Below are 17,798 nucleotides of genomic sequence, written 5' to 3'. Positions count from 1 at the left end.
CCTCTCTCTCTCTCTCTGCCTGCCTCTCTACCAACTTGTGATCTCTCTCTGCCAAATAAATAAATAAAATCTTTAAAAAAAAAAAAAGCTGAAAAGCCATACAAAAGGATATATTGTTTTAGTGACATATAGATATACACACACGCTATACAGATACACGATATCTACACATATAATAAAAGTACTAACATTTTCTTTTCGTTTTGTTTTTTAAAGTTTTTTTTTATTTGTCAGAGAAAGAAAGAGTGCATGCACAAGCAGGGGAACCAGCAGGCAGAGGGAGAAGCAGACTCCCCGCTGAACAAGAAGCGGGATGTTGGGACTTAATCCCAGGACCTTGGGATCCTGGGATGCCGGGATCCCAAAGGCAGCCGCTTAACCCTCTGAGCCATCCAGGCGTCCCATTTTTTTCAGTTCACGCACACCAAATTCAGGACAGCACTAACCTCTGAAGTTGCAGGGAAGAGAATGGGACCAGAGAAGGAGGTTACAGGAAACCTTCACACTGAATGTGAACTGTTTTAATTCTTTTTTGGGTAATCCTCTAAGTTTTACACACCTGAAGTATTTTTGTATAAAAGTGGCAACAAGCAACTATTATGCAAATGTCCCTCCTTTAACCACACAATGGTTTGGCTCTGGGACTTCCTATATCTGCTGGCATTATTGGTTTTTTTAACAATAAAAGAACACTATCTCAAACAGCATACATTCTTACTAACTGTTTTAGTGTTCTGGCCTCTATCTTCTTAAAGTCTATGTTCAAAGGGACATGATAAAAAGATGCAAAAATAGAGAACTGTCTTATTTGCATTTTTAAAAAATAGTTCTGGCTAATAATCTAACAATGGGGAAAGTTCACAAGAATTTTGACTTTTACCTATAGTTTTCTTTGATGATTAAACAGCTGCTTCAATGAATTAAAGAAAACCTTTAAATAGGACTTCTTCCCAAAGGTGAGTCCATGCATGGGGCACCTGGGAGGCTCAGTCAGTTGAGCCATGGATCCCCCTTTTTTTAAGATTTATTTATTGGGGCACCTGGGTTGCTTAGTCAGTTGAGTGGCTACCTTCAGCTCAAGTCATGATCTCAGGGTCCTGGCATCCAGCCCCAGATCAGGCTCTCCTCTCAGTCAGCAGTGAGTCTGCTTCTCCCTCTCCCTCTGTGATCTCTCTCTCTTTCTCTCTCTCAAAGAAATAAATAAAATCTTTTTTTAAAAAGTGAAGATTTTATTTATTTGAGAAAAAGAGAGCCCATACAAGCAGAAGGGGCAGAAGGAGAGAGAGAGAGACTCTCAATCAGACTCCACGTTGAGTTGGGAGTCCAACACAGGGCTCAGTCTCACAACAGTGAAATCAGGACCTGAGCCAAAAACCAAGAGTCAGACACTTAATTGACTGCACCACCCAGACGCCCTGAGAAACCAACTCTTTTTTTTTTTTTTTTAAAGATTTTATTTATTTATTTGACAGATAGAGATCACAAGTAGAGAGGCAGGCAGAGAGAGAGAGAGGAGGAAGCAGGCTCCCCGCCAAGGAGCCCGATGCGGGGCTCGATCCCGGACCCTGGGATCATGACCTGAGCGAAAGGCAGAGGCTTTAACCCACTGAGCCACCCAGGCGCCCCAAACCAACTCTTTTTTTATTTTTTAAGATTTACTTATTTATTTTAGAGAGACAGGACAAGCACGGGGAGGGGTGGAGGGAGAGGGAGGGATAAACTTCAGCAGACTCCTCACTGAATTCAGAGCAACCACTTGGGGCCGATCTCATGACCCCTGAGATCATGACTTGTACCAAAACCAAGAGTTGAACACCCAACCAACTGCACCACCCAGCCCCCCACCCTCCCACCCCCCCCCACCCGCTCTTTACAACTCCTGATTTCTGCTACAATGGTGATCTCAGGGTCATAGGATCGAGTCCCCACATTCTCGGCACTCAGCCGAGAGTCCGCTTGAGATTCTCTCTGCCTTCCCCCCACCCCTCAAGCTCTCTCTAAAATAAATACATCTTTAAAAAAACAAAAACATGATTCCATGCACAGGAATTTTTAAAATATCCCCTGCTTCTAGCAGCCATGTTTTACTTCTTTAACTCAATCAAAGCTGCTTAAACAATCAGACATTTATTAGCTTTTTTCCAATTCAGTGATATGCCCTGATATTACCGAATCAGCAGTGTCTTACAGCCACTCCCCTTAATGTCTAAGAGTTAACCATCAAGAAAAAGAAAGACAAACACCATATGATCTCATTTACATGTGGGATCTAAAAACAAAAAACTTGGGGCGCCTGGGTGGCTCAGTGGGTTGAGCCGCTGCCTTCGGCTCAGGTCGTGATCGGGGTCCTGGGATGGAGTCTCTGCTTCGGCAGGAAGCCTGCTTCCCCTCCTCTCTCTCTGCCTGCCTCTCTGCCTACTAGTGTTCTCTGTCAAATAAATTTAAAAAAAAATCTTTAAAACAAACAAACAAAACACTTGAACTCATAAATACAGAGGACAGATAGGTGGGGGAGGGAAGGGTGAAAGTGAGCAAAAGTTACAAACTTCCAGTTATAAAATAAATTAGTCATGGGGATTTAATAGCATGGTGACTATAGTTAATAATATCACACTATACATTTGAAAGTTGCTAAGAGAGTCTATCATAAAAGTTCTGAACACATGAAAAAAAATGTATAGTGACAGATGTAGACTTAATGTGGTGATCATTTCACAAAATTTGCAAATTCCAAATCATTATGTTGTATACCCAAAACTAATATGTTATATGTTAATTGCATCTCAATTAAAAAACAGACTATTTCAAAATAAAAAGAGTTGACTATCATAAAAAATAAAACAAATTATGACTACTTCAAATATGCACAGCATTCCCAGGAACTAACACACCATCCTAAAAGATAAATATTATAAATAAGTCTATATAGTTTAATTCATTACACCAAATAAAAAACTTGCTAGTTTAAGGTAGATATTTTATTTCTAGAGGCTATATTCCTCTATTTTTTTTCTAAAGCAAGCTCTACACCCATCACAGGGCTTAAACTCAAAACTGCTTTATCAAGAGTCACGTGCTCTACTAACTGAGCCAGCCAGGTGCCCCTCTGGGGGTCATACTTCAAATTGTTTCTTACTCAAATAAACTGAAGAATAAAAAAAAATCTGCATTGGAATGTAAACTCCATGAAGACAGGGATTTGTGTTTGGTTCATCATTGTAAGCTCAGCACCTAGAACTGTCCATGATGAGCAACAGAAACTCAAATACAGGTCAAACCCAAACCTGAATCCTACCACACCATCCTATGGCTTCTAGTAAAATGCTGGTCTTTGAACACTAATGAAATAAACCAATCACTCTAACATTTGTAGCTCTTTGTCTTAAAACAAAAACTATGTTCTTCAGACATTTATATTTTCTTTTTCTAATTTAAAGGGTTTTGTTCTAGGGCACCTGGGTGGCTCAGCCGGTTAAGGGTCTGCCTTCAGCTTAGACCATGCTCCCAGAGTCCTCGGGAGCATGTCCAGCTCCTGCCCAGCAGAGAAACTACTTCTTGCTCTCCTCCCTGCTGGGGATCTCTCTCACTATCTCTGTTTCTCTCTCAAATAAATAAATAAAATCCTTTAAAAAAATAAGAAATATGGGGTGCCTGGGTGGCTGAGTTGGTTAAGCCTCTGCCTTCAGCTCAGGTCATGGTCTCAGGGTCCTGGGATCAAACCCCACATCCCCGCATTGGTCTCTCTGCTCAGCAGGGAGCCTGCTTCCCCCTCCCTCTCTGCCTGCCTCTCTGCCTACTTGTGATTTCTCTGTCAAATAAATAAAATCTTTAAAAAATAAAAAATAAAGGGTTTTGTTCTACCATTTTTCACCTAGTCCTGGAATCAGCTTTTAAAATAAATCAGCAAATGAAGATAAATACTCTAAAAATAGAACCAAAAGACCTTTTTCAAATAGGCTATTATGATGCCTTAAAATATAATTCAAGATGGCAAATAAACATATGACATGATGTCCAACATCATGTCATTAGGGAATTGCAAATTAAAACAAGGTATCACTATGTTCCCATGGTCAAAATAAAAAACACTGATATCATCAAATGCTGGTGAGAATATGGAGCAACATGAACTCTCATGCATTGCTGAGGGGACTATAAAATGGTACAACCACTTTGGAAGACAATTTGGCAGTTTCCTACAAAACTAAAGATAGTCTTACAATATGATCTAGCAATCACACTCCTTGGTATTTACACAAAGGAAATGAAAACTTAAGTCCACACAAAAACCTGCACACAGATGTTTATAGCAACTTGATCTCTAACTGCCAAAACTTGAAAGAAACCAAGATGTCCTCCAGTTCCTGAATGGATAAACTGTGGTACCACCAGACAATGGAGTATTATTCAGCACTAAAAAGAAATGAGCCATCAACCTATCAAAAGACATGGAGGAATCTTAAATGTGTATTATTAGTGAAAGAGGCCAATCTGAAAAGATTACATACTGTGTTTTTCGAACTATACGACATTCTAAAAAAGGCAAAACTATGGAGACAGTAAAAAGATCAGTGGTTTCCTGGGGTTGAGTGTAAATGGAAAGGATGACTATCCAGTTCACAGAGGATTTTTAGGTCAGTGAAACTATTCTGTATGATATTTTAATGGTAAATACATGTCATTCTACATTTGTCCAAATCCATACAATGTTCAACACCAAGAGTGAACCATAATGTAAAGTATGGACTTGGGGTAATTATGATTTGTCAATGTAAGTTCACCAATTGTAAAAAATGTACCACTCTGGAAGGGGAGTACTCCTAATAGGGGAGGCTGTGTAAGTGTGTGGCAAGGGGGTTTTTGGGAATACTATGCCCCCTCTCCCTCAATTTTGCTATTAACCTAAAACTGCAATAAAAATATTTAAGTCGGGGTACCTGGGTGGCTCAGTGGGTTAAAGCCTCTGTCTTCGGCTCAGGTCATGATCTCAGGATCCTGGGATCGAGCCCCGCATCGGCCTCTCTGCTCCGCGGGGAGCCTGCTTCCTCCTCTCTCTCTGCCTGCCTCTCTGCCTAATTGTGATTTCTCTCCATCAAATAAAAAAAAAAAATTAAGTCTTGGGCACCTGGGTGGTTCAGTTGGTTAAGTGACTGACTGCCTTCAGCTCAGGTCATGATCCTGGAGTCCCAGGATGGAGTCCCAATTCTCCCTCTGACCCTACCCCCTCTCATGCTCTCTCTTTCTCTCTCTCTCAAATAAATGAAAATTATTTTAATAAATGTATATTTTTTTAAAAACATATAATGGGGACACCTAGGTGGCTCAGTCATTAAGCATCTGTCTTTGGCTCAGGGCATGATCCCAGGGTCCTGGGATTGAGTCCTGCATCAGGATTCCTGCTCAGCAGGAAGCCTGCTTCTCCCTCTTCCACTTCTGCTTGTGTTCCCTCCCTTGCTATGTCTCTTTCTCAAATGAAATAAAAATCTTAAATAAATAAATATTAAAAACATAGAATGTACAATACCAAGAGTGAACCCTAGTGCAAACTATGGACTTTGGGAAATAATGATATGTCAATGTCAACTATAACAAATCAATCAGTCTGGTGGGGGATGTTGATCATGGGGGAGATTGGCATGTGTGTTGGTAGGGGATGTATGGGATTTTTCTATACCTTCCCCATAATTTTTCTGTGAATATAAAACTGCTCTGAAAAAAAATTAAATCTATTTAAAATATACTTTTTTTTTCAACACAAAAAAAATCCTTAACATAACTCACTTTCATAACAAAGTAATAGGTATAGTAGTTTATTTTTTACTGCAAGGAGGAGACAAAATTAAGTATTTTTGTAAAACATTTATTCCAGGTAAGATTTTCACCCTGCCTGAAATGTTATGGTGACCTTAATTACATACTTATTAAGAAAAAAAAATCTGGCTGTTACCATAGAAATTACCAGGGATGGTTAGTGCCTCCATGATTTGGGCAGTTTTACCTGTTGGGCCACTTAATTCTGAACTTACAGGTTCCTGTTTAACAGGGAAAGGCTAAAAATGTCTCCATTTGTTTTAAAGAATGGCTAATACACTCATGGGGAAATGCAAATTGAGGTAAATGGAGCATGCACACACACATCAAGATATGCCACACCACACCACACCATATCACACCACAGCACACACCACTAAAATGGCTGGTAAAAATTAGGTGGCTGCTGACTGCTAGCTTTGTTTCCCTCTCTTCTGATTACATTTCCCTGTCCAGATTCCTCTGATGTTCATTTTTACCTGTATGAAGAATACTGGATTATTGCAATTATATTAGGTTAATGGGGAAGTATATATTTAATTTTGCTGGGCTGAGTAAGAAAGCTTACAGCTGAGATTTACTACAAGCAATCTTCTAGGCATGTCTCCCTTTGCCAACATCTGAAGCAGTCTTCTACAAGCAGGTTTCAACTGGACATCAAGAATATAAACTCGGGGCGCCTGGGTGGCTCAGTGGGTTAAAGCCATTGCCTTTGACTCAGGTCATGATCCCAGGATCCTAGGATCTAGCCCGATGTCCAGGTCTCTGCTCCGCAGGGAGCCTGCCTCCTCACCTCTTTCTCTGCCTGCCTCTCTGCCTACTTGTGATCTCTGTCACATAAATAAAAAATCTTTAAAAAAAAAAGAATATAAACTCATTCATGCAAATATACGGTGCCTTAGGTTCTTTCTAAATCATATATACTTCAAGAGAGCGAGATTCTAACACCAGGACCGTCCCCTCCCTAATTCCTTAGGAATGGTGAACCAATATATTCACATTTAATATGCCCACTTTCTCTTATCACATATCATGTATTATTGACTACAAAATAAGCCTTAGCAGGTGCCCAGCTGTCACTTACTTGCTGTGCGGCCTCAGTCACTCATTTCTTTTTCAGTTGAGAAGTTGTAACAGCATTTAATAAATTTATATACTTGGGAATATTCTGAGGGCTTCAAGTAATGGCCACGGTTTGTGTTTTAAGACACTGACATTTTGTCTACTTAGTTCAGCTCAACCACAGAACAGCAACTGCAGAACTTTCTACATGCGAAGGACTTAAGGGCTAAACAGTCATGCTAAGTTCTATGAATACTAATTACATTTTCAGAAATCCTTTTTAAAAGGTGAAAGATTACAGAGTGGCTAAAGTTATGCCCACAAACATACTGGCATATGCATACTCCAGCAGTATAAAGCCCAGTCTTACGTGGTAAGAGAAAAAAAAAAAAGAACCTACAAACCCAGTGATATTGCAAATGAGCCATAAAACCCTCACTAATCCTCTAGAACTAGATTTTAAACTACCACTCCCCACTCTAAATATTCAACTGACCTTAACTTTCATACTAACTATTGCTTTTAAGAAAAGCTTCATGGGTGACTGGGTGGCTCAGTTGGTTGGGCGACTGCCTTCAGCTCAGGTCATGATCCTGGAGTCCCAGGATGGAGTCTCCCATCAGGCTCCCAGCTCCCTGGGGAGTTTGCTTCTCCCTCTGACCTTCTCCCATCTCATGCTCTCTCTCTCTCTCAAATGGATAAATAAAATCTTTTTTTAAAAGGTTCATTTCCATGCACCCCTATGTTTATAGTTTATAGCAGCATTCTTTACAACAGCCAAGATACAGAAGAAGACCAAGTGTTTTATATATTTGTTATATATTATATATTTAAAGAAATATTATTCAACCATCAAAAAGAATGAAATCTTCCCATTTGCAATGATATGGATGGAGCCAGAGTATAATGCTTAGCAAAGTAAGTCAGTAAGAGAAAGACGAATACCATATGATATCGTGCATATGTGGAATTTAAGAAACGAAACAAGCAAAGGGAAAAGAGAGATAAATCAAGAAACAGACTCTGGGGCGCCTGGGTGGCTCAGTGGGTTAAAGCCTCTGCCTTTCGCTCTGGTCATGATCCTAGAGTCCTGGGATCGAGCCCCGCATTGGGCTCTCTGCTTGGCAGGGAGCCTGCTTCCTCCTCTCTCTATGCCTGCCTCTCTCCCTACTGGTGATCTCTACCTGTCAAATAAATGAAAAAAAAAAAAAAAAGAAACAGACTCTTTATTACTGAGAACAAACTGATGGTTACCAGAGAGGAGGAGGTGAGGGGAAAGGGTGAAACAGGTGATAGGGATTAAAGAGTGTACTTGTCCTGCGGAGCACAGAATGATGTATGGCAGTACTGAATTACTATATTGTACACCAGAAACTAATGTAACACTGTATGTCAACTGGAATTAAAATGAAAACTTAAACGATTTTTAAAAGCTTCATTCCATGTTTTGGGCCTGATATTGAGAATCTTATCAACATGAAAGTCTGGTGACATCAAAAGATGATGCTTAGGGGCACCTGGGTGGCTCAGTGGGTTAAGCCACTGCCTTCAGCTCAGGTCATGATCTCAGGGTCCTGGGATCGAGTCCCATGTCAGGCTCTCTGCTCAGTGGGGAGTCTGCTTCCCTCTCTCTCTTTCTGCCTGCCTCTCTGCCTACTTGTGATCTCTCTCTCTCTCTCTGTCAAATAAATAAATAAAATCTTTAAAAAAATAAAAAATAAAAATAAAAATAAATTTAAAAAAAAAGATGATTCTTATCAAGTAGTCTTTCTCCAAGCTCCAGGGAAAGCAAAAAACAAAAACAGCGTGTGCTGCGGATCACTCCCTCCTCCTTTTCCAGGTATGGAGCAGCTAAAAGGAGGTAGCTATGTATGATATACACTACTTTCCAGTTCTATTTCAAGTCTAAGTAATAAGATGGGCAACTACAAGCCGTCTCCTATGGTGGATGTCTGGGGTCTATCTCTAACCCGAAACAGTAAGCTTGACTTTGCTTTGACAGACATCCTCTTGCAGTCCTTTGTCCCTGCTCTGCAACTTACTAAGGCTTTCCAATTTAATACCAATATTCAGAAATATGTTAGTGAGCAAACACACATAATAGATACATATATCTATATTGATACATAAATATATTACATGTATATATGGCGGACAACATTCAATTTTGGGCCGCTGGCGCGCGCGCTCTCTCTCTCTCTCTCTATATATATATATATATATACATACACACACACACACACAAACACGCACGCACACACGCACTTCCAAGTTCAAATCCAGCAAGGCACCCTGAGCGCCTATCCCTTTCCACCCACCCAGGAGAGGTAAAGGCAGGAGCGGCGAGCAGAGGTTAAACCAGACACCAGCCAAAACAAACACCACTTCCAGAACAAGGCAAACTTTGGGTCTGAGCGGCTGCAGAGCCCCAGCAATGACCGGGGGAGGGGAAGGAGTGTCAGTCTGTCTCAGGGGAGGAAGACGGGTAGCGCACCCAGCACTCCTGAGCTGCAGAGGAGGCTGGTGTTCCCCGGGGGACAAGGGCGTCGCCGCCATCCCTGACTCCGACCTGGCCGAGGCCTCCAGGTCCTTGGGCAGCCCTATCGCCCCACCCCGCCCCCTTATCCCCACAGAAATGGTCCCCACAGACCTGCTGTGGCATAGGGGCGCGGGGACCTACCTGGTGCAACGTCTCGGCGGGCAGCTGCGACGCCCGGAAGAGGTCGGCCACGGTGCCCGCGGCTGCGGTGACCGCGCCAGGGACGGCCCTGCCGGCCTCAGGGGGCCCGGACACGGGGCCCCCGCCTGCGGCGCCGGCGCAACGCGCGAACAGCTCGGAGTAACACTGCTGCTCACCCTCGCTCAGCAGCAGCGGCGGCCCGGCGCCGCAGCCCCCGCCCGCCGCCGCCTCCATGTGGCCCGGAAGGGGGTCCGACGGAGCACCGTCACGGGGTACGGAGCCGCCGCCTTCGCCTCAGCCTCCGCCGCCTCGGTCTCGGCCTCGGCCGCCGCCGCCACCGCCCCCACGCCCCGCAGCTGCCGCGCTACCGCTTCCTCCCGGCGCGCGCCGGCCCCGCCCCCGGACTTGAATGTTGTGCCTCCGCCGCGCGGCACATGGAGACAGGCGCGGGGCGAACCAATCGCAGCCTGGGATCGCACCCCGGCCCCGCCCCCGCCGTCCCACCTGGTCCCAACTCGCCCCGCCTCGCCCCGCCCCGTGCCGCGCCAGGTAACTAACTCCGCGGGCCGCCCACCCCGCGGCGGGTCACCTGTCCAGCCTTCACTCCCGAGACGAGGGCAGGGGCCAGTGCTTGCACCCACCTAGCCCGGGAGGGGTGCTTTTGGCTCTCCTGCCTGGTTGGGAAGGGAGGCAACTAGATCCACCTGGAGTATGGCGCTTTTCAGGGGGCGGAGAAAGCTGTGCTGATTTCTCCCTAGAACGCTGAAGCAGGTGCGGTGCTCTTAGGAGAAAAGGGAGGAGGCATGAGAAATTAAGCTTCCTTTTTTTCATACCAGTAGTGCTTCTGTCCTGAACAGCTGGAAGACAGAGATCGCCATACGAACTGCCCATAGCGTTTACCGGAGCGATTTAAGCCAGTTTCTCAGGTCTAGCTCAAACCTGGAGTTGAACCTTAAAAAGAAATAGCATCAGTTAGTGTTGAATACTAGATTAATAACAGTAAAAGGGGCCCTGGGAAGAAGAATTGCATATATATAGATCACCAACACAAAGAAAAAGTAAGTCCAGGATTAAGCACTAATAAAAAAATACGTTTTAGAATTTAATAAAGAGATATATAAATCTTTCACCCCAAATAATTTTGTTTTAATTAAAAACAAAAACTATCTCAAGAAAGAGCACCAATGGTAACAAATATACTTTGGTATTTGGGGCTACTAAAATAAGGAGGAAGGACAGGAAGACGGGGGGGGGGGTGGGGGGGAATCAACAGGTAGTAAAGGAGGGAGGGAATACATAAGAAGAAAAATTATGAGGGCACCTGACTAGTTGAATAGGTAGAGCATATGACTCTTGATCTTGAGGTCGTGAGTTCAAGCCCCTCGTTGGGCATAGAGTTTATTTAAAATAAATAAAAGGTTGAATAAGAAGGAGAAGGTGGAGGAGGAGGAAGAGGAGGAGAAGGAGAAGAAAAAAGATTATGTCAATTCACAGCCAGAGTAAGATTTTCCTTTTGGAATCTAAAGACATAAAATAGAGAAGAGGATCCACTCCAAAAGCAGGAAGTTCTCAACTCTTCGCTAAGATTTCCTTTTACCACATTTTGCTTTAGACCTGACCAGGAGAGAATTAAGACAGTCATAAGCTTGCAGACAAGAGTACAGAAAGGACAGTTAAATAAGGGACAGCGAAGACTATCTTAGCTGGGGAATTTCCATTTCAAAATCCAACCACCTACTGTATTTGTCACAACCATAAAAAGTTCTCAGGAAAACTGAAAGCCAAGAGATCATGTTTATTCTCTTCCTACCTTTTTACTCATACTCAGGATTCCCTGAGAATGACCCACCATTCTAACAGAGGTTAGAAAGGAACCCACTTTTTGTGATAAAAGCCAAACCCTACTTTTCCCTGCAACACTTAGGGAAAGAAATGTGAGGCATACTAATCCCTGACATTCATACAGTTCAAAGCTACATTATCTCATTTAAGTTTCCCAGTAACTCTCTGAGGTAGGCTGGGAAAATATTTTCATCTTCATTTTGCAGATGAGAAAATGGATACAGAGATGGTGTGATTTACCCAACTGAATACTAGATTCCGAGCTGCTCTTCATTACTCAACTCGGTTTAATAAATTTGACAGATATTCATCAGCACCACAGATACTGCAGAAATGCGTACAAAGCCTTACATCTGTGCCTATCCATCACACTGATTGGTAGAACAGGAAGTATTAACTGTGTCCCTACCGGAGTACAGTGAGAGATTTTTTTAAAATACAAGATGTGTTCCTTTCAAGAACTCTGCGGCTTCACTGGAAAAGACAAAACTAACACAACAAATAGAAACAAACAATAAAAGACAATATATAATTAAGTGTTAAATCGTGTACCCCGGGCTAAGTGTCGTGGGAGTTTAGAGAAGAGAGAAAATCCATGAACCAGAGCCCAACCGGGAAGGTTTAATGAAGAAGGCACCCAGATGGATGTTACAAATCCGTGGGACTGGGGGAGGCAAAAGGAAAGGACAGAGATGGGGTTGGGGGGGGGACTCACAGGAGAGGGAGGAGCCCCAGACACTTGGTACCAAGGAAGGGTTAAATGTGGGACAGTGGGCTGGGGTGGGAGGGAGGGGGGCATCCTCTCTGGAGCTCTGGGATGCCAGAGGGAAGCTGCTCAATGGGGGGCAAGAGGCAGAAGTGACCCACCAACAGTAACAATTAAACATGGGATGCAGGAGGAAAAAGGCATTTTTAAAATGTTTTAATATCTAAGGAATGCCAAGTACAGTTCTTTACTTCTAGAACAGTTTTTTGATAAAAGAAATGGTTATCAAACTTCAGAGTAAACACAGGTAAGAATGTAATAACTAGAAACACTCATATCCCTTAAGGATGACAGTAAACAAGAGTGTTTTAGAAGAGAATTTTTTACTTTTTACAGTTCTAAACTTCCACACTTGTTTGGGCTCCATCATGGCTAGAGAGGCCAGAATGATAACACAGTTGGCCTTTAAACAAGGCAGGGGGTAGGGGCACCAACCCCCATGCACTAGAAAATACATGTCTGTCTAACTTTTGAGTCTTCAGCGACGTAACTAGAAGCCTTATAGAGAGCAAACCTGGTTGATTAACATACATTTTGTACATGTATTATATGCTATATTCTTACAATAAACTAAGCTAGAAAAAAAGTACTATTAAGAAAATCATAAGAGGGGGGGCGCCTGGGTGGCTCAGCGGTTTAAGCCTCTGCCTTCGGCTCAGGTCGTGATCTCAGGGTCCTGGGATAGAGCCCCCATCGGGCTCTCTGCTCAGTGGGGAGCCTGTTTCTCCCTCTCTCTCTGCCTGCCTCTCTGCCTACTTGTGACCTCTCTCTCTGTCAAATAAATAAATAAAATATTTTTAAAAAAAGAAAAAGAAAAATCATAAGAGGGGGCACCTGGGTGGCTCAGTCCTTAAGCATCTGCCTTTGTCTCAGGTCATGATCCCAGAGTCCTAGGATCAAGCCCCACATCAGGCTGGGGGGGGTGGGGCTGCTTCTCCCTCTCTCACTCCCTCTGCTTGTGTTCCCTCTCTGGCTGTGTCTCTCTCTGTCAAATAAATAAAATCTTTAAAAAAAAAAAAAAGAAAATAGTAAGAGAAAATACGATTTAAGTACTACACTGCATTTATGGAAGAAAAAATCCACATATAAGTGGACCAGCACAGTTCAAACCTGTGTTGTTTAAGAGTCAACTGTATATTCAGGAACAGCTAAGACAGAGCCTTTTTTTTTTAAACCAAGAATATGTTTTTGTTGTTGTTGTTGTTGTTTTGTTGTTTGTTTTAAAGATTATTTATTTGACAGACAGAGAGAGATCACAAGTAGGCAAAGAGGCAGGCAGAGAGAGAGGAAGGGAAGCAGGCTCCCCACTGAGCAGAGAGCCCGATGCAGGGCTTGATTCCAGGACCCTGAGATCATGACCTGAGCCGAAGGCAGAGGCTTAACCCACTGCGCCACCCAGGTGTCCCAGCCAAGACAGAGTCTTGCTTTTTACTTTTAAATCCAGCCTCAGTGCCCTGCATAAAGACAACAACTAAACAAACTCAGAACAAGGTGCTAGTTACCTGCGGGGAAGAGTTTCTTTCCTAAAGCAGGGGTTGGAAAACTAGCACCAGTTGTCTGGTTTTATTTGTCTTTTATTTTATTTTTGGAGAGAAATAGTGTGGAGAGGGACAGGGAGAGAGAGAGAGAATCCCAAACAGGCTCCACGCTGAGCACAGAGTCCAATGCGGGCCTTGATCCCACAGCCCTGAGATCATGACCTGAACTGAAATCAAGAATCAGAAATTTAACGAACTGAGCTACCCAGGTGCCTCAGTTATCTGGTTTTGTATGGCTCACGAGTTAAGAATGGATTGTACTTTTTTTTCTTTTAGTAGACTCCACACCGTATGTAGGGTTTGAACTCATGACCCCGTGGACAAGAGTCATGTGTTCTACTGACAGAGACAGCGAGGTGCCCAGGTTGTACTTTTTTTTTTTTTTTAAATAGGCTCCTCCCTCAGCACCGAGCCTAGCTCAGGACTTGAACTCACTGATCTGAGATCAAAGCCTGACCTGAAATCAAGAGTCAGACACTTGGTGTTCCTGGGTGGCTCAGTAGGTTCACCAACTCACTCTTGATTTCAGCTCAGGTCATGATCTCAGGGTCCTGGAATCGCGCCCCAGCTCAGGCTCTGCACATAGCAGGGAGTCTACTTGAGATTTTCTCTACCCCTCCCAAAATAAATAAATAAACCTTAAAAAAAAAAGTCAGAGGCTTAACTGCCTGAGCCACTCAGGCGCCCCCTGGGTTGTACATTTTTTAGTGGTTGAAAAATATGGCTTTCTGTAGACTGAATAATATTTCAGGACTTGTGAAAATTATATGAAATTCACATCTCAGTATTCATAAGACAAGTTTTACTGGAACACATCCAGGTCCCTTCACTTATGCGTTGCCTATGGCTGTTTTCGAACTAGAAAGGCAGAGTTGAGTCATTGCTTAAGGTCTCTGGACATTTACAGGAAAAATTTACTGATTTCTGTTTTATAGTATGGAAACCTAATCTTTTCTTTTCTTTTCTTTTTTGAGACCTAATATTTTCTTATACCTATGGCCAATTCATAGGTTACCTAGGCAGGGGATATACACAGAATTCTATCCAACTTCTCTGAGCTTCAGAATTTTCATGAGTGATATTGAGATTCTTGAGATCATATTTCAAAGATTGTGAACTTTAAAAATTACTTGGTGAGGGACTAACCAATGTAAACACTAAATAATCACCTGTTTAACTGATTTTTTTTTTTCTGGAAGTGAAGAAAGATCTTTGACAGTGTGAGAGGGAATCCTATTCCCTTGGCCACATTTTTTCTTGAGAAATTTCCTCTCTAGTCCCCAGGAGGGAGTATGATGAAGTAACATTGGCGCTTCTCCCGACTCCTCTCATTTTCTCTTCTCTACGGAAGAGGTGATGGAAGGGAGAAGAAACTGATCATTCCTGATTTTTAACAATGTCTGTTTCTATCCCTCTCTGTCTCTCTCTATCTCTATCTGTTTCTTTCTGTCTTTCCTGACCCCATGCCTCTCTCTCTCTCTTTCAACCGCTCTCCCCACCACCAACACCCTTGAATTCTGTTGCCCTCAGACAGGACTCTACCCGATTTCACACAGAAAGCACGCCAAGTTTGGGGCCACTTTCCGTTCCCACTTGTGGGATTTGATGGGTGTAAGACAGCAGTGTCCTTGGAGCTTGCCAGGTAAAGGTCTGCTTTCTAGACTCTCTCTGAGCTGGAGAAGGAAGTGGGTATGGAAAGTGAGCAGACTGCTTGTGGCCCCAAACCAATCTGAATTTCCACTTCAACTCTAGAAAAAGGAAAGCTGATGTGGGCCACATGGACCCACCCAATTCACTGGAGTACTTGGCCCCCTGGATGCTCTGTAAACCACTAATGACAATGAAATCCTACAAGTTATTGTGTCCCACAAGCCAGGTTTTTTTTTTTTTTAAGATTTTTATTTATTTATTTATTTGACAGAGACAGCGAGAGAGAGAACACAGGGGGAGTGGGAGAGGGAGAAACAGGCTCCCTGCTGAGCAAGGAGTCAGATGCGGGGCTCAATCCCAGGACCCTGAGACCATGACCTGAGCCTAAGGCAGAGGCTTAACTCACTGAGCCACCCAGGCGCCCTCCCCATAAACCAGTTTTGAACATTGATGAATTTATATACTATGTCCACCCTAGTGTATGTGTATATGTGTGTGTGTGTGTGTGTGTGTGTGTGAGAGAGAGAGAGAGAGAGAGAGAGAGAGAGAATGTGCCCTCTTCCTTCCTGTAGCAACTCCATCCCCTGAAGCAAAAGTTCGACAAATTGAGAAGGTGCTTGTTCCCAGACAACAAATAGTTTGTTCTCAGTAGCCCTGCTGGCCTCTTAGGTAATCAGGTAGCTCACCTCTCTCCACGGTAGCCCTGGGAACAGCTGAACAGAAACAGTAAAGAGCTTTCAGTGCACTAGGCAAGTCCAGTAGTTCTGTCAGACAGACCTCAGCCAACGGTTGTCACCACTTGCTAACAATAGCAAGCTGTCTAACCTTGAGAAAGCAGCTTCCTGCTTGGTTTCTCTGAACAGGATTTTGGATAAGAATGATCCTAACCATATATTTTCATGGCCCATTTAAAATTCACCCGTAATACTGGAGCATACTGTCAGAGCTTTCTTCCAGGTCTGAAGGAATGAGGAAAAAAAAAAATCTAATTTTAGGTCTTCAGCCTTTTGGTCACCACAGATTTGAGCAAGGATTATTATCAATGAAATGGATAGAATTTGGAAAATAAAGTTTTCGGAAGCTATTCAGGTTTCTGAAAAATAGAGCGTTCACTAAATGAGTCATGGTAGGCTAACTACGAAAACAAACAACTTGAAAAATCTCAGTGGGTTAACATAATAATGATTTATTTCTTGCTCCGGTCACCGTCCAACAACGGTCTGTGCGAAGGGTGGTTCTCTTTGTGTTCATTCAAGGAACTAGCTCGTAGGTTCTCCATCCCGTGGGACCTCACAGTCTTCCACTAGATGGTCTACATCTGGCAGTTATAAAAAGAAAGAGCTCAGCAGAGCCAGAAAGAAAGAGAGAGCATGGAAGATGGCTTACACATGGGTTTTTTTGTTGTTGTTAAAGATTTTATTTATTTATTTGACACAGAGAGAGAGATCACAAGTAGGCAGAGAGGCAGGCAGAGAGAGAGGAGGAAGCAGGCTCCCCGCTGAGCAGAGAGCCCGATGCGGGGCTCGATCCCAGGACCATGAGATCGTGACCCGAGCCGAAGGCAGAGGCTTTAACCCACTGAGCCACCCAGGCGCCCCGACACATGGGGTTTTATGGGCCAGGGCCAGACGTGGCCCATATCACTTCTCCCTGCTTTCCGTTGGTTATAACTGAGTCATGGGACTGCAGCAACCAGCAAGGGAGTCTGGGAAATACAGTCGACGTATATAGCCAAGAAGAAGAAATAGGGTTGGGGAACATCTACCTAGATTCTGACGTAATGACCATATAAAAATTTCTTTTTTTTTTTTTTTTAAGATTCTATCTATTTACTTGACAGAAAGAGATCACAAGCAGGCAGAGAGGCAGGCAGAGAGGCAGGCATAGAGAGAGAGAGGGAAGCAGGCCCCCTGCTGAGCAGAGAGCCCGATGCGGGACTCGATCCCAGGACCCCGAGATCACGACCTGAGCCGAAGGCAGTGGCCCAACCCACTGAACCACCCAGGTGCCCCTGACCATATAAAAATTTCAAACCTGTTGTAGACACTGTTGGTTCATTGCCAAGATTCCTGTCACGTGGGAGCAATGCACCCATCAGGGAGTGTTGTCCGTTAATGGCTCATAGCTGTTCCCTTCTTTGGAGACTTCCCCTCAGCCAAGCTGAAGCCACCTCAAAGAGGTTATACCTCTATACCCCACCCCCACCCCAGACCAGCCCAGAGCCAACGGCTGACTGAAATAAGGTATAAAAGGCCAGCCCTTTGCCTGAAGATGAGACTACCTCTATGGTACAAATCGTGCTCTGTAGTGCCTGTGGGATCAGACTGAAACAAGTCCTTAGCTGAGATAGCTTCCTTTTTTACCCCCTTCTCCAGTTCCCCCCTACTTCCTTCACTTCCCTTCTCCTGAGAGCATTCCCTCAATGAGGCAGTTATGTAAGAATCCCCAT

At 43.6% G+C, this 17,798-nt stretch overlaps 1 protein-coding gene across 5 annotated transcripts in view; it reads right to left on the bottom strand.

Moving 5' to 3' along the window:
* The window catches only part of REPS2 (RALBP1 associated Eps domain containing 2), a 218,676-nt gene extending 208,241 nt beyond the window's left edge, over positions 1–10,435 (bottom strand). For 4 of the 5 annotated variants that reach the window (XM_045995953.1, XM_045995956.1, XM_045995955.1 and 1 more), the window contains exon 1: positions 9,554–9,889. In XM_045995953.1, coding sequence (XP_045851909.1) covers positions 9,554–9,787 — 234 coding nt within the window. In that variant the 5' untranslated portion in view covers positions 9,788–9,889. Of the gene's footprint in view, positions 1–9,553; positions 9,890–10,386 lie in introns of those variants that run through there. The other variant, XM_045995957.1, reaches the window with a different exon arrangement.
* Positions 10,436–17,798: the final 7,363 nt, after the last annotated feature.

This window comes from Meles meles, chromosome X (genome assembly GCF_922984935.1).
Source record: "Meles meles chromosome X, mMelMel3.1 paternal haplotype, whole genome shotgun sequence".
In the NCBI taxonomy this organism is placed as follows: domain Eukaryota; kingdom Metazoa; phylum Chordata; class Mammalia; order Carnivora; family Mustelidae; genus Meles; species Meles meles.
This window is presented reverse-complemented; position numbering and strand designations above follow the sequence as displayed.